Source organism: Myxocyprinus asiaticus, chromosome 1 (genome assembly GCF_019703515.2).
Source record: "Myxocyprinus asiaticus isolate MX2 ecotype Aquarium Trade chromosome 1, UBuf_Myxa_2, whole genome shotgun sequence".
NCBI lineage: Eukaryota > Metazoa > Chordata > Actinopteri > Cypriniformes > Catostomidae > Myxocyprinus > Myxocyprinus asiaticus.
The window spans coordinates 60,338,764-60,360,881 of record NC_059344.1 but is presented as its reverse complement, the minus strand read 5'-3'; the positions used below and the strand labels follow the sequence as shown (position 1 = coordinate 60,360,881).

The following is a 22,118-nucleotide window of genomic DNA, read 5'->3' as shown; positions in this document are numbered from 1 at the left end:
GCCTTTGCTCAATACTTTGTTGAAGCACCTTTGGCACCAATTACAGCCTCAAATCTTTTTGAGTATGATGCTACAAGCTTGGCACACCTATTTTTGGGCAGTTTCTCCCATTCTTCTTTGCAGGACCTCTCAAGCTCCATCAGGTTGGATGGGGAGCGTCGGTGCACAGCCATTTTCAGATCTCTCCAGAGATGTTCAATCGGCTTCAAGTCTGGGCTCTGGCTGGGCCACTCAAGGACATTCACAGAGTTGTCCCAGAGCCACTCCTTTTTTATCTTGGCTGTGTGCTTAGGGTCGTTGTCCTGTTGGAAGATGAACCCTCGCCCCAGTCTGAGGCCCAGAGCACTCTGGAGCAGGTTTTCAACAAGGATGTCTCTGTACATTGCTGCATTCATCTTTCCCTCGATCCTGACTAGTCTCCCAGTTCCTGCTGCTGAAAAACATCCCCACAGCATGATGCTGCAACCACCATGCTTCACTGTAGGGATGGAATTGGCCAGGTGATAAGCGGTGCCTGGTTTCCTCCAGACATGACGTTTGCCATTCAGGCCAAAGTGTTCAATCTTTGTTTCACATGGTCTGAGAGTCCTTCAGGTGCCTTTTGGCAAACTCCAGGCAGGCTGTCATGTGCCTTTTACTGAGGAGTGGCTTCCGTCTGGCCACTCTACCATACAGGCCTGATTGGTGGAGTGCTGCAGAGATGATTGTTCTTCTGGAAGGTTCTCCTCTCTCCACAGAGAAATGCTGGAGCTCTGTCAGAGTGACCATCGGGTTCTTGGTCACCTCCCTGACTAAGGCCCTTCTCCCCCGATTGCTCAGTTTGGCTGGGCGGCCAGCTCTAGGAAGAGTCCTGGTGGTTCCAAACTTCTTCCATTTATGGATGATGGAGGCCACTGTGCTCATTGGGACCTTCAGTGCTGCAGAAATTTTTCTTTACCCTTCCCCAGATCTGTGCCTTGATACAATCCTGTCTCGGAGGTCTACATGGCTTGGTTTGTGCTCTGACATGCACTGTTAACTGTGGGACCTTATATAGACAGGTGTGTGCCTTTCCAAATCATGTCAAATCAACTGAATTTACCACAGGTGGATTCCAATCAAGTTGTAGAAACATCTCAAGGATGATCAGTGGAAACAGGATGCACCTGAGCTCAATTTTAAGTGTCATGGCAAAGGCTGTGAATACTTATGTACATGTGATTTTTTTTTCGTTTTTTATTTTTAATAAATTTGCAAAGATTTCAAACAAACTTCTTTCACGTTGTCATTATGGGCTATTGTTTGTAGAATTTTGAGGAAAATAATGAATTTAATCCATTTTGGAATAAGGCTGTAACATAACAAAATGTGGAAAAAGTGAAGCGCTGTGAATACTTTCTGGATGCACTGTATGCCAATGTTAGATACAGAAAGTGGGGAAAACATTAGTGAAGTTTCCTCCATTGTACAAAGGTGCCGGTTTGTTCCTAGTAGGCAGCAGGTGCCCTAACCCCACCCTAATCGGAGCCTGTAAGGCTGAGTAGCCTGCCAGGAACAACTCGACACTTTTTTTTTTTACGCACTAAACAAAAAATATTATTCCCAAAAATTAACGTGTTAAATTTCCCAGCCCTAAAATTAAATATTTCCCAATGAAAATATTCCCTTCTTTCTGATTTAAGTCATCTCTGTGGAGAATATTTGAATATCTGAATTCAAACATGACCAATTTGTTGATCTGACATCATTCGGACAGAATTTTATTAAGGGTTATGATGTGTAGTTTAAAAAGACCACATGACAAATAATTGTTGTTGAATGACACATTGTTTTAACTGGTTAACTCGTCAGTGGTGGTTAGAATGATGGGCTGTCTTGCCGTTTGAGATGTTTGATTTCCTCCGTAGCGCTTTAAGCTAAAAAACTCAATGGGAGAATGTAGTATTCAAATGAGTCAAGTACGTTTTTTGGCTAGTGCCACGATATCGAGAGAAACCGAATTGAGTAGCACGAGTGATCCCGCTCTGTGCTTTCCTGTCTCTGGAGCACCAACTGGAATTGAATCCATTTACACCAGTTTTTACTGCTGTCAACTTGTGACCAAATCACCCGAGATGTAAACATAGTCTATAATTTTCTTTTCCTCTCTGCAGAAGTCTCCTCAGACAGAGAGCTGCACTGACAGTGGGGCAGAGAATGAAGGAAGCTGTCACAGTGACCAGATGAGCAATGATTTCTCCACAGATGATGGCATGGATGAGGGCATCTGTCTGGACAACACCAGCAGCACAGAGAGAGTGCTCAAACCAAAGGTGACCTCACGTCCTCTGAGCTCAAATGCCGAAGTGAAGTACTGAACAATGGATGATGAAAGATGAACATACCTTGTTTTCTGTCTGCTTAACAGAGCTCATTGACCTTTGAACTCTTCTCGGTCATGGTGCATTCTGGGAGTGCTGCAGGTGGGCACTACTATGCCTGCATCAAGTCCTTCAGTGACGGCCAATGGTACAGCTTCAATGACCAGCACGTCAGCAAGGTTAGTTAGCTAGCATCAATCTTAAAGTGATAGTTCACCCAAAATGAGTTTTTTTTTTTACTCACCCTTATGTCGTTCTAAACATGTATGACTTTCTGTCCTCCATGAAACACAAAAGGAGATCTTAAGCAAAATATCCAATCTTCCGTTTACATACAATGAACGCGGATGGTGATTTATACTGCTAAGCTTCGAGAAGGACTAAAGAGTACTGTGAAAAAAGTCCATGTGACTTGTTCCAAGCTTGTTATATTCCAAGCTTTATCTACCCCTCTGCCATAGCTCTCAAATGTTGTTTGTGGTCACGTTTTTTACGCATTAAGTTGCGATCAGTCATGTGACACACAAGAACCAATGGCGTTTGGGGTGGAGAGGAAGATTATCAGTGAATAATGACTTAAATTGTGGTCTGTTTTTCACACAAAACTAATGTATGGCTTGAAAACCTTTGAAATATTACACACACAAGTCATTTGGACTTTTTTTATGGTTAATTGGAGATCATAAATCACTATTTCACTTTTGTTTTCTGGATAACAGAATGTAGCAGTTTCTTTAACTCTCTTAAAGGAGGAAGCGGGGACCGGGTGAACACTCCAACGAACTTTAATTGCACAAACACTATACACTTTTCAGTGTCACACATAACACACACACGCACACAGCTCCATGTGCCTCTCTCTCCCCGTCTGCTGCTGTCTCTTCTCCTTAAATCCTCCCGCCACTTCTCACTGGAACACGAGACCGGTGTGGCGCACAGGTGGAACTCGTTCACCACTTATCTTCCCGGCCTCGCTCTGCCCAGACGCCGTTCGGCCACGCCCTGCTCGCCACACAGAAGCTCTGACATTATGCCTTCCTTTGTTTCAGGGAAGAGAGAAAATAATGCAGGCTTGGAACTACACCTTTAACTGATCATTTGATGTTCAGCAATATTATAATTTGTGCTGTTTTCATTGTGTGTGTTCCAGATCACACAGGATGACATCAGGAAGACATATGGTGGATCCTCAGGGAGCAGAGGCTATTACTCCAGTGCCTTTGCCAGGTGTGTGATGCTTCATAGTGAACCATATGAGAAGGTCCTCCTTATGCACATTATGATGTAAAGTCTGTAATGATGACCAAGTTCAGCATATTCTTCTTTATACTCCCAACAGCTCTACAAATGCATACATGCTCATGTACAGACTAAAAGAGCCCTCGAGGAATGCAAGTAAGGAAACTGATATGGGTTTGATATTGTACATAGATAATTTCAGTTTTTTCATGTCCTTTAAACATGAGTATTAAAGAGTTTCCTTTAAATGCCCTTCTGTGTGCAGAATTCCTGGAAGTGGAGGGTTTCCCCGAGCACATAAAAAGACTGGTGCAGCGAGAGAAAGAGTCTGAGGAGCACGAGAAGAGACAGAGAGAGATCGAGCGCAACACATGCAAGGTACAGAGTATAAAGGCTCGGATTAGGGAGCTTATACACGCTGCGTCAGAGAACGCTGCGAATGCTTTGATTTCAATGGGGATGGTGATTCAGAATGACGGAGAGGAAAACACAAGGGTTTGCGAAAGTGAGCATTTCAACTTTTTTTGCAACGTGCACTGACGTAGTCATGTGTTGACCAATGAGAATCTGGGAAAGGGCAACTAGTTGTGCTGTGAAATCTAATAAATATGGCAGACAAACATATTCATGCTGATTATTCATTCCCTGTCCTTTATTTTTCTCTGCCAAGCTAAAAAGTTAGTAATTGTGGAGAGAGAGCCTGGAGTAGTGTTTCAGTGTTTACTGGTACATTGTCAAAAGTTATATTTTAGATTGCCGCTTGTTTTCAAACTGAACCTCCTCCTCCCTCAAGTACATGCCTTCCAAACGCAATTATATCTGTCTACATCCCGCAAGATGACAAGGAACACCCACTACACGACACCCCCACTCTAAGTAACGCACCCCTTGGATCATAAAGCCATTCTATTGGCTAAAAGAACTATTAAAATCCTATAAAATCATTGTATGATTCATGTTGTCTCAACTGTTCAAATGTAAGAATGAATAACTTTTAAATCACATTTGACATGTCATATTATTAACTCAGAGATATAAATGGTGAAATGAAAAATGTCTCAGTTCTGTTTTCACCAGTTAGCTCCCAAGCTAAGCGGCTATTAGCTTAGCATACCGTTAGCTGCTTCTCCTCTTCATTTACATCACATTTCTCCTCTCTGTCGCCACCTAGTGGTATGATTCTATTCAAAAGCACTTTTGAGTTGTGGTATATTTAATAATTTTTACAAACTTTTCATTTTTTTTAACCTTTGTGGTTAGGTTTAGGGGTAGCTGTTGGGTTGCTGCAGGACTCCAAATAAATAAAACAAACGCAGTGTATGAATGTGACATCCAACTGTTTTAAGACTTAGCATTCGCTTGGCATATTCAGATGCTCCCTTACCACATCCTCCACAGTTTTAGCAATAAATGCTTTGAGAGTTACTAATAGTAAAACATTTATATCCTTTCTTATATGCTAAAACGAGAACTTCCCTAACCCATGACTTATAAAAATATTTTTATTTTTTCGATTATTTATGATCTTTATCTTATTTATAAGTTTTGTTGTTGTTGTTTTTTTTGTTTTTTACTTTATAATTTTTTTCCTTCATCTGTACTTCTTGTCTTGATGACTCAGTGATTGTATTCATACATTGTTCAATCTGTGTAATTTTGTACACCTTATTGAACATTTATATATATTTTTTCAATAATAATAATAAAAAAATGTGTGGACTTTTCAGACGGTCTCTTACCACACCCTCCACAGTATTAGCACATCTTATCACAATTTTTGGACTTTTCAGATGGTCCCTGACTTTTCAGAGGCAAACTTTCCAACTTATATCACTGTTAAATTAACGACCTGGAACGATTTCGCAGTGACGCCATCTGACCTGCTTAAATACCGGACAAGTCACGTCCCATATTGATTAGATTAGGGACGCATCATTTAATCTTTAAATACGGGATGATCCCATATTTTACGGGACAGGTGGCAACCCTTTTTGCAGGACGCAGACAGACCCTTCTCTCCAAATGGACCTTTCACATTCCCATGCATCAAACGGCCCTTCTGAGCTTTCCCTAGCATGTAAGCACCCTTAGTAACACTAACCAGGCATGACACAACAACAATTTTGACTAGTCATTTTGCATTTGGACCACTGAGGTATCACAGTGGGCGGGGCAGCCCGGTGCAGTGCAACAAAAAAAAAGGAAACCAAGCCAGTGACAAAATGTCTCGTAGCTTTTCACGATCACAGCTGTTTATGAAAAACACTTAACATGGAGTAGAAGGGAATTATCGCTGGTTGCTTTATAGCATCTTGCATTGTTTTGACAGGTTGAACTGAACTCTCTCTCTACTTCTAGATCAAGCTTTTCTGCATGCATCCAGTGAAGATGATGATGATGGAGAACAAGCTAGAGGTTCACAAGGACAAAACTTTAAGAGAAGCAACAGAAATGGCCTTCAAGGTGAGTAGAGACAGTTTGAAAAGAACACTCCTACAGCACAATGAAATGTGGAATTTGTGCACTAACTAAGATTACAAACCTCTCTTGCCTGAAAGCATAGACACACCGTAAAACAGTTCAACAAGTTCACCATGCTTTGTCCCTCTGAATATATTGCTGATCAGATGAGATCTCACTGATTAGTGTTCTTGTGTCTGTGTGATTGTCTTTTTGATCAGCTGATGGATCTTGCGGGAGTAGTGCCACTGGACTGCTGTCGATTGGTCAAGTACGATGAGTTTCACGAATATCTGGAACGTTCATACGAGGGTGAGGAGGACATGCCTATGGGTCTGCTGCTTGGCGGGGTCAAATCTTCATACATGTTTGACCTGCTGCTGGAGATCCGCAGGCCAGACCAGGTCTTCCAGCCCTACAAACCTGGAGGTAGACGCTGAGCACGTTTTACAAGATCAACTCTAGCAACAAATCTGCATTCAGGGTCGCAATGAATAAGCATCTTAAAATGCATCATCAGCTGTTCACAAATTGATTGAATACACTTCAATACTCTGCAGCCCATTTGATGGCAGTGTTTTTCATATAATGCTCATTTGATTTCTACTGTTTGAATTCCAAATTTGGCTTACTGTAAATGGTTGTCTGTTTTTATTTTCATTGCAGAGGTGATGGTGAAGGTCCATGTTGTGGATCTAAAGAGTGAGACTATTGCTGCTCCAGTCAGTGTCAGGGCCTATCTAAACCAGACCATTACTGAGTTTAAGCAACTCATTGCACAGGTACAAACTCTCATTTCCCATTTCAATCATTCTTGAGGATTTGAAACCCTATCTATCTCCATCTAACCTGTTGTTCTTGTGTTTTTTTTTTTTTTTTGTTCTCAGGCAACGGAGCTTTGTGCCGAGACGATGCGTGTCGTCTTAGAGCGCTGCTATAATGACCTTCGGCTTCTTTACATGCCCAACAAGACGCTGAAGGCAGAAGGTTTCTTCAGGAGTAACAAGGTTCACCTACTTAACAGTCAGCATAATGGCTCTGTTTCAAACCCCAGTGAGCTGCCTCACTTTCTGCTGTCAACACAGGGAGCTACCTGATGCAGCATCCTAACCGAAATGGAACTTGATAAGTGACTGATTTGAAACGCTTGTCATAATCAGCAGCTCTGCTCATGGTCACTCACACATGCCACACAAATGTTGATCCTCTTGTCAAGTTCTTCAATTCTGCCTTAGAATTTGACTTAAATAGGGTGTCTTGTGTTTTATAAAGCAGCATAATTATTGGAACACTTTTGGAACAGGCTTCTCGTGGAAGCACATTTAGATGCCTTAAAGAGATAGTTTACCTAAAAGTGAAAATTCTCTCATTATTTAAACACGCTCATGTCATCCCAGATGTGTATGACTTTTTTCTTCTGCAGAACACAAACAAAGATTTTAAGAAAATAAAAAGCTCTGTAGTCCATTTTTAGTACAAATCTACACTGACTTTCACAATGTAAAAGTGAAAGTGGAGATCTATAGTAAAAAGGACTTAAATATTGATCTGTTTCTCAGCCACACTGATCATATCGCTTCTGAAGACATGGATTTAACCACTGGAGTCATATGGATTACTTTAATGTGGCCTTTATGTGCTCTTTGGAGCTTTTTTTTTTTTTTTTTGACAAGCTTTACAAAATGTACAAGAATGATAAATACAAAACATCCCGTACAATTTAAAAAACCATCGAGGATAAACAAACAATAAAGCCAAAGGCTTATTTCCATTGTGGTCCTCAATGTAATTAAAAAGATGGGGGCATAGGTGCAGAAAAACTAACAATAAAAATCATAGATAATTAATCTTTTGTGGAACAGATCTAGAGCCAAATAAGATGGCTTCAGTTTTACCCAGGTGTAAGGAAAGTTTGTTGTCCAAAAACCTTGCTGACGTCTTTTGTAACTCTATGCTCATTCTGTCCTCAATGGCCCACTTATTCTCCTGTGGATTAATAATTGCTGCATCATCCGCATAAAGGAAAAGCTCCTCTGAACGAGCTGCTTTTAAATCATTTATATATAAAGAAAAAGTTATGGACTTAAAACACCCCCCTGAGGAGCTCCGCAAGTCATATAGGCTAAGACTGAATCCACTCAATACTTTTATCATTAAAACCTAATGCTTTTAGTTTAAAAAGTAGAATAGCCATAATCCACAGTTTACCTTTGTCAACCTCCTTCCTAATCAAAGTTCTGCCCACCATTTACTTACATTAAATGGACCAAAAGAGCTGAGATATTCTTCTAAAAATCGTTTTTTTTTCTTGTGATTTTTTTTCTTCCCCTTTTTCACCAAAATTGGAAAGCCCAATTCCCAGTGCGCTTTTAAGTCCTCGTGGTCGCGTAGTGATTCGCCTCAATCCGGGTGGCGGAGGATGAATCCCAGTTGCCTCCGCGTCTGAGACCATCAACCCATCTTATCACGTAGCTTGTTGAGCGCGTCGCCACGGAGACATAGCGCGTGTGGAGGCTTCATGCCATCCACCGCGGCATCTGCGCTCAACTCACCACGCGCCCCACCGACAACGAACCACATTATAGTGACCACGAGGAGGTTACCCCATGTGACTCTACCCTCCCTAGCAACTGGGCCAATTTGGTTGCTTAGGAGACCTGGCTGGAGTCACTCCGCACGCCCTGGGATTCGAACTGCAGGGGTGGTAGCCAGCGTCTTTTACCACTGAGCTACCCAGGCTCCCAAAAATCTTCATTTGTGTTCTGCAGAAGAATAAAAGTCATACACATCTGGGATGGCATGAGGGTGAGTAAATGATGAGGGAATTTTTTTTTTTTTTGGATAAACGACTCTTTAAAATGCTGTCTAGGTATTGAGCTCATTATGTTTTGGAACAGAGCTGTTAAGTAAATTTCACAATTTTCAATGACCCATTATCACCTAAATGTAAGGGTGAATCTCATTAAACCTGTCAATGACATGCCCAGATCACATATTACCCCAAAATAAAAATCTTATGCATAAATAAAATAACCTTTTTTCTCTTTTGGCCCATTAAGTTTTTTTTTTGTATTGTGACATTATTTTTATGAATATAAAAGCACCAACCTTCCCATTAACGTAAGGCATGAAATGATCTTTTCAGTACTGTTGTATTACTGTACATTTTAAATGCAATACAGTATAACATTACTATAACAGAAATGAAAATCTGAAGACGATCACCATTGTGAATAATGTCAATTATAAAAAAACTAGGAGTTAACCGATTTAACGGTTTTGTTAATTAAATGGCGCCAATAGTTGCTTTTGGTTTTTGGCAAAAATCAACAACGATTGTTCACCAATAGTTTGAAAGTCCCTGGTGTATTTCAGGCTTGTTTGTGGGAGGGGGCGTATTGGGATTTTGGTGCAGAATGGCATATGGGACTTCATTGTTATTAAATCAATGCAAAATTATTAATGGTCCTACAAATACACGTTATTTTTTATCTTTTTTTTTTCCTTGCAAATGTGACCTAGACGTGTTCTTTTCAGGTTTCGTGAGATTCACCCTAGAAGTGCAATTTTAGTCTTTATATTGATTGATTCTATGTAATGCTCTTTTTCCCCACAGGTTTTCGTGGAGAGCTCTGACTCGACGGATCATCAGGCCACTTTCACAGACTCCCTTTTGTGGAAGCTCCTGGATCGCCATGGAAACACAATCAGACTATTTGTCTCCCTGCCTGAGCAGTCGCCAGGCACTTTGGCCAATAGAGCTAGTTGCCCCAAAGCTAACGCTGACTCTGAGGACTCTTTTGATGGGGCAAAGGACAGCAGGAAGTCAGTGGAGGCCATTCTGGAGGAAAGCACGGAGAAACTGAAGAACCTTTCATTACAACAGCAACAGCAGCAGCATACTTCCAGCACCAGTGACAGCCAGAAGAGCTCCGAACACAGCGACTTTGAGCACATCGAGTCACCAGCACAAGAGCCAGAGGCTGCTTCACAGCCCTCCCAAATAGAGAACTGCACACGAGCCGCCTCTGACCCAGAAAACCAGTTCCCTTCTGAGGAACGCTCCGACTCGGATGTCAATAATGACCGCAGCACCAGCTCGGTGGACAGCGATATCCTGAGCTCCAGTCACAGCAGTGACACCCTGTGTAATGCAGACAGTGGCCCGCTGCCTCTGGCCAACGGCCTCGACTCACACAGCATCACCAGCAGCCGACGCTCCAAAGCAAACGAGGGGAAAAAGGAGACGTGGGACACGGCCGAAGAGGACTCTGGCACGGACAGCGAGTATGATGAGAACGGGAAGAGCAAAGCTGAGGCGCAGTACCTATATTTTAAAGCAGAGTCACACTCGCAGGAGGACGGATCTGGAGAAGGCCAGAAATGTAATATCTCTTGGATTTTACTTTTTCTTTTAATAGAACTTAGTTGGGGAAGGCATTATACTTAAAGGGATAGTTCACCCAAAAATGAAAATTCTGTCAACGTTTACTCACTCTCATGACGCTCCAAATCTGTATGTATTATTTTTCTTTTGTGGAACTAGGGTGACCATACGTCCTCTTTTTCCCGGACATGTCCTCTTTTTCGGACCTTAAAAAAGCGTCCGGCCGGGATTTCTAAATTTGCAAAAATGTCCGGGATTTGGCTTTAGTTGCATTATGATGTACATCTTGTCTAATACTTCATTGTGTGTGCGCGCATATTTGCATTGCTTTAACCCGTCTTTGTAAGTCCCGCCTTCTCACACACCAATTGGTCGATTATAAGAGGATTGCAGCAACTATTGTCCAAATTCCTGTTGTCAGTCTCTCCATGAACGCGCAAAGCGCTGTTGTGTGCGGCATCAAACAGTTGATTGACAATAGCAGCAAATGACAGCTGAGTGGAAACAACGCCCAAACGAAAGTGCAAATTTACAGAAGATTTGCACAAAAAATTCCCATGCTTTTGTCCAGGTCGAGATCCGTGGGAAGCAGAATGAATGACATGTAAAGCTGGCACTTATGTGTCAGTTGCTAATAAAGGTGCAAATGATTTAGAAGCACACATTAGCTCTGCGAAGCATAAAGGGTCAGCAAAAGGTGAAAGTTCATCAGGTAAATTAACGGACTACTTTTTGCGACCAGGTAAAATTGTTATCACATTGCTTCATTTTCCATTGCCATTCAAAATAATAGTAATAGTAAATTAAGGTACACTCATGGCATCAAATATTTTAGTACATGGACATTCAAAAGAATGTTGGAAATTTGTATTTATTTATATATATTTATGCTAATAGAGTGTCTTTTTCACTGTATTAAAGTTTGCATTCATAGTAACACTGTTTTGAATCCTATTATTCCTTCCAGAATATGGTCACCCTAGTGGAACAGAAGAAAAAAATTGTTTTTTTTTGTACCATACAATGAAAATCAGTGTGGTCCAACGATTTAGACAAAAAAAAATTAATTGCGATTATTTTGAAAAATATTGTGATTGCTACTTGAACTGCAATATGAGAAACATTTTTTAAAAAGTGTGATTCCTTTTAACCAAAATTAAGCCATGTTTTGCCCATGCTTTTCTGCTGACCGGAAATGCTGTTACCAAATAAAATAAATAACTTAAACAGCAAAATAATTTCAATTTTATTTCGATTAATCATTCAGACGCATTTCAAAATATCTTCTTCTGTGTTCCGCAGTAGAAAGTTTGAAAGAACGAGAAAGAAGGTAAGGAGGTAAGAAAGTAGAAAGAAGGTTTGGAGCAACATGAATGACGACAGAATTTTCATTTTTCGGTGAACTATCCCTTTAATTTGACGTGAAAAACGAGGCGTAGTTCACTCAATATTGTTGTACTGTCTTGACGATATTGTTCACCCATAAATGGAAATTTTGTCTTTATTTACTCACCCATGTATAGTTTTAAAATTGTTTGCTGTAATTTGTTTCGTGGAACACAAAAGAAGAGATTTTGAAGAATCTTCATGTCACTTTTTTAATAAAATAGTTAAGAGTGACTACGTCTGTCAAGCTCCAAAATGACTAAATAAATAAATACACCAAAAAGTAATTACTCTTTAAACTCTTTCCTTTAGAAATGCTGGGGGTTCTTCACCATTTTACTATGACTTTTCCGGTTATTCGTGATTTATAAAATGATTTATAGAGATAACACTCACAAAGAGCAGTTTCTAGCAATGAAATATTTTATTACCTGGGCATCGATTTAAATTTCTGTGGTTTTTAAAGATTTTATTAACTTCCATATCTTTTCCAGGCCAGAAAATCTTACGTTTTTCATTCGTTCCCCATATGTGCCTCATGCCAGAGCCCATTATCTGTCAACCAACACTTTACAATAAGGTTCCATTTGTTAACATTAGTTAACATGAACTAACAATGAACAATAATTATTGAGCATTTATTAATCGGCGGTTAAGGCTCTGGGTTAATGACTAGATGGACAGGGGTTCAAGCCCCAACACTGCCACGATGCCACCGTTGGGCCCTTGAGCAAGGCCCTTGACCCCATCTGCTCCAGGGGCGCCGTATCATGGCTGACCCTGCGCTCTGACCCCAGCTTGGCTGGGATATGCGAAAACGGGGCAGTGGTGGCTCAGCGGTTAAGGCTCTGGGTTACTGATCAGAAGGTTGGGGGGTTCAAGCCCCAGCACTGCTAAGATGCCACTGTTGGACCCTTGAGCAAGGCCCTTGACCCTATCTGCTCCAGGGGTGCTGTATCATGGCTGACCCTGCACTCTGACCCCAGCTTAGCTGGGATATGTGAAAAAAAAAGAATTTCACTGTATATGTGCAAATGTATAATGTGTGATAAATAAAATTATTATTAAATTATAATTATAATGTTTTAAAATCAAAAGTGGTATTAGTTAACATTTGTTATGCACTATGAACTAACATGAACTAACATTGAACAATTGTATTTTTATTAACTAACATTAGCTAATATTAATAAATGCATAAAAATATATATTGTTAATTGTTTGTTCATGATACCTAATGTATTAAGTAATGTTAACGAATGGAACCTTATTGTAAAGTGTTACCCATTTTTTGTTGTTATTATTATTAAAAAATAATCTTATGCTTCTTATGATAGGTTTTTAATTATTTTAGCTGTTTTTATATCTTAACCTTGATTTTGCTAGTGAAAATAGCCATTGAAGCTGGCATGATGTTAAAAAAACAAACATTTTACATTCCCTGATATTTGCAGGGTTTCCATTACCATGGGAACCCTGAGATTCTTTCTCTTTAAATATAACGCCAGATAGACTAGTTCTTTGCTTTTGAAATGTACCGCCAAGAAACATTTTGTTCACAGTGTCTCTGCCTAACATGTTTGTTCTTTCAGACAAGTCTGAAAATTGCTAATGTAATACTCGTGTTTCAGGTTTACTTGTCCATGTTGATAAGAGAATCACACTGGCGGCATTCAAGCAGAATCTCGAGCCGTTTGTTGGCGTCCCTTCCACTCAGTTCAAGGTCTTCCGGGTTTACGCCAACAACCAGGAGTTTGAGAGCGTGCGGCTCAACGAGACACTCTCTTCTTTCTCAGATGACAACAAGGTGAGATTTAACTTTTTCCATTACGGTTGAATTATGTTCTGGAATGTTTAGCCATTTTTTTACGGCTTATTCCCTGGACATTAAAGTCAACTGCTGCTCTGCTGTTGAACAGATCACAATCCGATTAGGCCGAGCATTGAAAAAAGGAGAATACAGGGTGAAGGTGTACCAGCTGCTAGTCAATGAACCAGAGGTGAGCCTAAAAGAGCTTGGTGTGCATTTGGAGATGGAATGAGAATTCTCACATTTCCACGCATACAAATAACTTGTGTAACGTGTGTTATGTTTTTTTTAACAGCCGTGTAAGTTCCTTTTGGACACTGTGTTCGCAAAGGGCATGACTGTTCGGCAGTCCAAGGAGGAGTTACTGCCTCAACTCAAAGACCAGTGCAAACTGGACCTCATTATAGACAGGTGAGCTGCATCCAAGTCATGTAGACAGCATGTTGCCCTCTTCATATTCCCAACTTATGTCTACTTTTTTAGGGGGTCATATCATAATCTATTTATAAAAAAATTCTGTATGAAGTCCTCTTGGTTTCTTGCACCAAAAACAGTCAATTTAGTTTCACAAGACCATTTTCCATTCTCTCTCTGACCCATAGATTTAAACAAGTTATTTTCTTCTTTGTTACTGTACCATTAATACTTCTATGTAAATACCCTTTGTTATGATTGGCTTACTCTTCACATATGAAATTTGGAACAACACTAACTGAACACAGAATAAGCATCGTTCATGTGTCAATGTGGGTGGCCCATATATTACTGTATTAATAATTGTGGCATCACAAAATCACACATTTTGTAGTGGACCCTTTTTGAAGTTATAGAATAATAAAATGTTGTTTTTTTTTTAGACTGGGAATAAAGTTTGAAATTCTGAAAGTTACAATATGTTTACATAATACATTAAACAGCCGTACTTTTTTTTTTCTTCGTATTTGTTTGGGATTTTCTCCCCAATTTGGAATGCCCAATTCCCAATGTGCTCTAAGTCCTCATGGTGGCGTAGTGACTCGCCTCAATCCGGGTGGCGGAGGACAAATCTCAGTTGCCTCTGCGTCTGAGACCGTCGACCCGTGCAACTTATCATGTGGCTTGTTGAGCGCGTTACCACGGAGAATAGCGTGAAGCCTCCACACGCGCTAGGTCTCCGCGGTAACGCGCTCGACATCCACGCACAACTCGCCATGTGCCCCACCGAGAGCGAGAACCACATTATGGAGACCACGAGAAGGTTAACCCAACGTGACTCTACCCACCCTAGCAACCGGGCCAATTGGTTGCTTAGGAGACCTGGCTGGAGTCACTCAGCACGCCCTGGATTCGAACTTGCGACTTGCGGGTGGTAGTCAGCGTCTTTACTTGCTGAGCTACCCAGGCCCCCGTAATTTATTTCTTGATATGACCCCTTTAAAGAAAAGATGATGGAGGACCATTAATATGGCTACACTATTATGACGAAAATCTTATTTGTCAATTATTTCCCTTGATATTTGTAATTGTGATTATTTTTGATTTAATAGAATTTACATTAAAATACTTATTTTGTTTTAGGGCTGCACATTTAATCGAAAAAATAATCAAGATTACAGTTACAACTGTCACAATTATATAATCTTGAAAAGTGTCAATTAAAGTGTACAATTACTCCCATTGCACAAAAAATTATAATTTACAACTTATTATTTTTGGGCATTGTGTGCATGAATGCAAAGGCAAATCAGAGGCATTTATATTAGTCTAAAGGCATATCAGTAATGTTCCGTATCTAAATTATACTTTGTATAATTTATTCAGAATGTGAATAACAATAATAATGCAATTCAGGAACACAGTTCTCAGCTTGTTTTAATGCATAGCCCACATAAAGAATATGGCATGCAGGTGCATTAATGTAAATTCAGTTAATCAAAATAAATAATTGCAATTACAAAATCAGAGGAAATAGTCGGCAGCCCTATTTTGTATCATGCATCTGCATGCCATATTCATATGTAGGCCACACATCCAAAATAAGCTGAGAACTGTGTTTCTGAATTGCTTTATTGTTTCAATGCAAGAAAAACAAAGTTATTATCAAATTGTGAATAAATTCTACACAGCAAGTGAGCATTACTAATATGCCTTTAGGCTAATTTAAACGCCTCTGATTTACAATTGCATTTAAGCACACAACGGACCAAAAAAATATGTTGTGAATAGAAAATTTTGACATGTAACAGAAGTAAACCTTTTAACGATTAGTAAATTGTGGCAGCTGTTATTGTAATTTCGATTATTATTATTTTTTAATGTTATTTTGTTCGATTAATTGTGCATTCCTTTTTTTTTTTTTTAATCCTTTTTTCTCCCAATTTGGAATGCCCAATTTCCACTACTAAGTAGGTCCTCGTGATGGCGCGGTTACTCACCTCAATCCGGGTGGCAGAGGACAAGTCTCAGTTGCCTTCGCTTCTGAGACAGTCAATCCGTGCATCTTATCACGTGGCTTGTCGTGCATAACACCGGGGAGACGCCGCAAATGGAGGCTCATGCTACTCTCCGCGATCCACACACAACTTACCACGCACCCCATTGAGAGCGAGAAACCCTTGTAGAAATCACACTTGTAGTAAAAAACATTCAGTCAATGAACCGGATAAGTAGTGCATAACAAAGAGGGTGGCAGATATATAAAGAGGATTGAAATATTCCCAGAGAGACTGTTGTTAACGTTAATGAATGTATAGAATACAACAGGCATATTGTTTTACTCACAGACTAAAAGCTGTTTATTTGTAAACAGCATTGAGTTACATATTTTATAAAAAGATGTGGCTTATTTGTCGCCTTTTTTTAGTGAAACAAACAGAATTTGAAAAACTGTTACACGATTCCTGAAAGCAAATGATCCACATTAAAATAAGGCTAAATACTGTGTAATACGATACGTAGATCCTGGAGCGAGTCTGACATATTGAGCGGCTGAAGGGATGTCGGGCGACTGCTCCCGGGTCCTAATGCCAGCCGCATGCAACCTCTGTCAGTGCAGCTTTTACACAGATGCGACATATCCATGTTTTTTCTCTCTTGAAAACACAATTTTGACCAGGTCTGACTTGTATTTAGTTGCAACTTCATTTCTGAAAAATACAATGATTGCTTGACATGGTTCACACATTGGTCTGAATGATTTATTAGATTTATTATTATTAAAAATCGGTTTCTAAAAGTCATGGAAATTCCATTGGTCAGAAAACATGGGAAACCCTGTTTTAGGCTTAGGATGGCTGTTGTAGTCTGGGTTTGCTCTTATGTAATCACAGGCTGACTCTGGTACGTGCTACAACAGTGAGCATTTGCCTTCGGTGCACACTGCAGTGACTGACCTTATAAATGCACTGACTCAACAGCAGAGGAGGATTAAAGCCTTCCAATACTAAAAGAATGAGTGTCCCTCTGTGTGTCACAGGTTTAGACTCAGGAAGAAGACCTGGAAGAACCCAGGCACAGTGTTTCTGGATTACCACGTCTATGAGGAGGACATCAACATCTCCAGTAACTGGGAAGTGTTCCTTGAAGTCCTTGAAGGTAAAGACTAGTACTAGTGACTAGTGCTAGTACTGCTTTACATTAAAGGAATATTCTGTGTTTAATACAGGCTACATCAACAGCATTTGAGGCATGCTGTCGATTACCACAGACAATCATTTAAACTCATCCCTCAGTTTGTACACTGGTACACTTACAATAGCAGTCTATGAGGCAAGATATTGCACCGGAATAAACAATAAAATACACACTGTTTTAAACATTATTGTGATTAAAAACACTTCAAATCCTTATCTGTGCAAAGTTATATCTAGTCTTTCAACTGCTGTCATGACTATTGTAAAGCCAATACACCCAGTAACTTTCACATGATACGTGCGAAGACACAAGAAAGGGACTGTTTACATTAAGAAAAATCAGACTATAGATATGACGTCATTATCTCATCTAAGTTCACCTGCTTGTCCCACTTCCAAAAGGACAATTTACATAACTGTACAGCTCAAAAAACACACATTTTTGTGCAGTTTTAGTAATATAAGCACTTTCGAAAATATGAGCTGCACATTTCTGCTGTTAAAACATCCAGAATGCCTTGCCCCATAGAGGCAAGTTTGGTTGTAAGTGCATTACTATAAGCACATTTATGTGAATACAGTATCTAAATAATAAAAAAAGTAATTCTAAACCAGATCACATACAGTAACACTGCTGCTTTCACCTTATTGAAAATGGAGGATGGTTGTCTGAAATATCCTTGACTGACTGTCCCTGATCAGACAGCTCTTGATTTGTCATTCATTGATTTCTCTCTGTTGAAGAACCGGAGCGGATGAAGTCCATGTCCCAGTTGGCGGTTCTGACCCGTCGTTGGTGCCCTGCCCAGATGAAGCTCGAGCCCTTCCGAGAGGTGGTGCTGGAGAGCAGCAGTGTAGAGGAACTGAAGGAGAAGGTATGTGGACACCATTATGCTGTTTTGTTCTTGGAAATCAAGCTGAGGTTTGCAAAGAATTGCCAAAGCTTGTTTCACTATTCACTTATGTCATATTCTGTTCCATCAGCTCAGTGAAATGAGTGGGATTGCTCTGGACAACCTGGAGTTTGCCAAGGTACGGCAGTCTTTTTGTATCAGTTTAATTAGAATCGCAGGGGTCCTTCCTTCAGTTACTCAGATCTGATTGTGTGATTTCTCCTACAGGGTCGAGGAACTTTTCCCTGTGACATCTCAGTGATGGAGATCCATCAGGATTTGGACTGGAATCCTAAAGTCTCCACTCTCAATGTCTGGCCTCTCTACATCTGTGATGATGGCGCTGTGATCTTCTACAGGTAAAACCTGGCCCTTTCCTGTCAGCACTGCAAGGGCATCGAGAACCGATTCATGTGATTAACAGATTGAAATTGTTATTCCCTTTAAAATCAAATAATTGATCAGTGCCCAAATCACCGATTCATGTGATTAACAGATTGAAATTGTTATTCCCTTTAAAATCAAATAATTGATCAGTGCCCAAATCTTAAATGTTGCCTATGGTGCTGATCGGACGTCAATAACATCGAACCTCATTAGTTCTTGCGTGTCTCGTGACCAAACATCATGACGTCACACCTGCGTTAAAGGGATAGTTCACCCCAAAATGAAAATTCTCTCATATTTTTCTCACCCTCATGCTATCCCAGATGCTTATGACTTTCTTTCATCTGCTGAACTCAAATGAAGATTTTTAGAAGAATTTCTCAGCTGTTTTGGTCCATACAATGCAAGTGAATGGGTGCCACAATTTTTAAGCTCCAAAAATCACATAAGTCAGCATAAAAGTAATCCGTAAGACTCCAGTGGTTAAATCAATGTCTTCCAAAGTGATATGATCAGTGTGGGTGAGAAACAGATCAATATTTAAGTCCTTTTTACTGTAAATTCCTGCTCAGTCAATCTCCACTTTAACTTTCACATTCTTTTTCTTGTGTTTTTGGTGATTCACATTCTTCATGCATATCGCCCCCTACTGGGCAGTGGAAATAATTTCTAGCAAAAAAGGACTTAAATATTTATCTGTTTCTCACCCACACCTATCATATCACTTCTGACGATATGGATTAAAACACGAGTCTTATGGATTTCTTTTATGCTGCCTTTGTGCTTTTTTGTGCATCAAAATTTTGGCACCCATTCAGTTGCACAGTGAGGACCAACAGAGCTGAGATATTCTTCTAAAAATCTTAATTTGTGTTCTGCAGAAGAAAGTCATACACATCTGGAATGGCATGAGGCTGAGTAAATGAGAGAATTTTAATTTTTGGGTGAACTGTTCCTTTAAGGAACCAGAATCTCGGAGTTTCTAAACATTGAATTCTTTTCTTTTTTTTTTTTTTTTTTTTTTTTTTTTACTATTTTTGTATGTATTTATTTTATTAATTGCTAGGTTTGTAAGGAGTACGGTAGGGCTGAGCAAATGTAAAAAAAAAAATAATATCTGTTCTAATATTTTCTTTTGAAACATTGTGATTACCGATTAAATCGTCCAAACACGAGCCCCTGCCAACACTATTACAATCACATTATACGCCATAATTTGATTTCAAAGAAAGTTACGACCATTTATGAACCTTTCTTAAAACTCTTAAAAACTTTTTTTTTTTTTTCCACCCAATTTGGAATGCCCAATTCCCAGTGCCCATTTTAAGTCCTCGTGGTCACGTAGTGGCGGAGGATGAATCCCAGTTGCCTCCGCATCTTAGACCATCAACCTGCGCATCTTATCACGTGGCTTGTTGAGCGCGTTGCCACGGAGACATAGCACGTGTGGAGGCTTCACACCATCCACCACGGCATCCGCGCTCAACTCACCACGCGCCCCACCGAGAACTAACCACATTATAGTGACCACGAGGAGTTTACCCCATGTGACTCTACCCTCCCTAGCAACCGAGCCGATTTGGTTGCTTAGGAGACCTGGCTGGAGTCACTCAGCACGCCCTGGGATTCGAACTAGTGAACTCCAGGGGTGGTAGGCAGCGTCTTTTACCACTGAGCTACCCAGGCCCCCTAAGAACTTTTTTTAATCCCCACCTCTCCACAGGGACAACACTGAGGAGCTCATGGAGCTGTCCGAGGAGGAGCGCAATGAACTGATGAAGAAAGAGAGCAGCCGGCTGCTGAAGACAGGCCACCGTGTCAGCTACTCCCCCCGTAAAGAGAAGGCCCTCAAAATCTACCTAGATGGAGGGCCCACCAAAGACCCTGGACAGGACTAAGGGTGGGAGGAGGAAGAGTACCTTTCCTGCCCTATTTTCTATCTGGCCTGCCCACTGCAGTGTAGCGCTGCCTTGCCATGGACCATAGCATTTGGGCCCACGTTGAATCAACGTCACCAGTGCTGTCCGGCTGATGCTCTCTCTCTCCTTTGAGCACCCGAGCGCATAGCGTGGCTCAGAGTACTATTGTGCACCATAGTTTATTGTACTGTAAAGTTTAAAGGGAAGTGCTAAAGCTATTTCAAATTCAAATCCAATATCATTCAGAAAAATCCATTTAATAATAAGAGATGGGTGCACTTGTAGAGGAAACGGGGCAGTTTGGGAAATATCGCCCATTTATTTCGTCTGTCTCCACAACTTGGCACTCCATCTCCATTGATTTTCATCCTGTCATTCTGCATTCGCTGTCTCTCCGTCATTCACTTTAATTTTGAGATGTGATCGAGTCTATCAAGTTCTCATGTCCTCAACGTCCATCATCCAGATTCCATTGAGTGTTAAAACACTCTTTTAACGTAACCAGCCACCTCCTAATGCCCACAGGGGTGACGGCACTGCTCATCTTCTATTTCGTAGAGTTCTTCGATCGTCTCCAGTCGTAGTATACTTTCACTTGAAAATGTTTGGGTGTGATGCTATCACTTGAAATATTGGGATAGCTCTCCTTTTTTGTTTATTTAACACATAGTTGTGAATTAAATGCTTCTTTTCTGGCTGATGAGGTTCTATTCTTGCTGTTCATGCTTCCCTTTATGCGTGGGTGTGGCTGTCACTGACCACGCCCCACTGTCTGAGGAAGCTCCGCCCAGTTCTGAGGGAGCCCCACCCTCTTGCACTCACCACACTTCCTACTGGGGCTACTGACACTGGTACATAGTTTGCAAGCCTTTAAGAGTAGGGCAGCGTGACATACATAGAGCGCTACAGTCACTCGTTTCGTTTTTTTGTTTTTCTTGTAAATTATTTCACTACAGACTGGTAAAGATGATGTTAGGTCTTGTGAGTGACTTTTAATGGCACGTGTTTTAATTTTTTTGATCTGTACGCCCCTTTTCTTTTTCCATTTAGAAATGTCTCCTGTGTTTATTTCTCAGTTTTTTTGTTTTCATTTCTGCACAATGTGAACAGAGCCTGTGTGAGTTCAGATATGAAGTGATTGTGTGTGCATGTGTGGAAAAGCTTCTCGCTGCTATTTTTTTGCGTAGCTGGAAAGCAGAGGCTGCGGACGCCCCACTGGAGGAGCACCAGTGTCGAGCTAGAATGAACCGCCATGGGATCCGGGGCTCCTCATGCTTCCACAAGCTGTTCACAATAGAAATGCCAATACTGAAATAAAGAGCAACAATCAGTCTCTGTGTGCATGCCTCCAGGTTGACATATATTAAGATTTCACATACTTGAAGGCACAGAATGAACCATTGATTTTATAGGGGTTATATCATGAGAAATGAAATTTGTCTTGATCTTATGAAATAAAGGTGATCAATGTACTATAAAGGCATACTGTATGTGTCAGAACTCAAAACTTTCTCCCCAGTCCAAAAAGAGCAATTTTTAAAATTGAGCTGCAAATAAGACTGGGTTGAAATATAAATTTGTCTGATGCATCGTGATCTCTTTTTTTTTTGTTTTGGTTTTTTTTTTAATAAATCCCAAGATCAATTTTTTTTACTCTAACCTTTTTTATGCAAGTAAATCACTCACA

The 22,118-nt window shown here is 40.4% G+C and overlaps 1 protein-coding gene across 1 annotated transcript in view; it reads left to right on the top strand.

The window, feature by feature from the left end:
• LOC127440404 (ubiquitin carboxyl-terminal hydrolase 47-like) overlaps positions 1-21,762 on the top strand; it is a 57,586-nt gene extending 35,824 nt beyond the window's left edge. The window contains exons 11-28 of the mRNA XM_051696950.1: positions 2,133-2,291; positions 2,387-2,518; positions 3,490-3,566; positions 3,679-3,734; positions 3,844-3,956; positions 5,937-6,041; positions 6,260-6,467; positions 6,705-6,820; positions 6,926-7,045; positions 9,655-10,423; positions 13,443-13,618; positions 13,731-13,811; positions 13,917-14,032; positions 17,076-17,194; positions 17,977-18,107; positions 18,217-18,264; positions 18,354-18,484; positions 20,236-21,762. Of these exons, the coding sequence (XP_051552910.1) occupies positions 2,133-2,291; positions 2,387-2,518; positions 3,490-3,566; positions 3,679-3,734; positions 3,844-3,956; positions 5,937-6,041; positions 6,260-6,467; positions 6,705-6,820; positions 6,926-7,045; positions 9,655-10,423; positions 13,443-13,618; positions 13,731-13,811; positions 13,917-14,032; positions 17,076-17,194; positions 17,977-18,107; positions 18,217-18,264; positions 18,354-18,484; positions 20,236-20,410 (2,832 nt within the window). The 3' untranslated portion in view covers positions 20,411-21,762. The remainder of the gene's footprint in view (positions 1-2,132; positions 2,292-2,386; positions 2,519-3,489; positions 3,567-3,678; positions 3,735-3,843; positions 3,957-5,936; positions 6,042-6,259; positions 6,468-6,704; positions 6,821-6,925; positions 7,046-9,654; positions 10,424-13,442; positions 13,619-13,730; positions 13,812-13,916; positions 14,033-17,075; positions 17,195-17,976; positions 18,108-18,216; positions 18,265-18,353; positions 18,485-20,235) is intronic.
• The last annotated feature ends 356 nt before the right edge of the window (positions 21,763-22,118 follow it).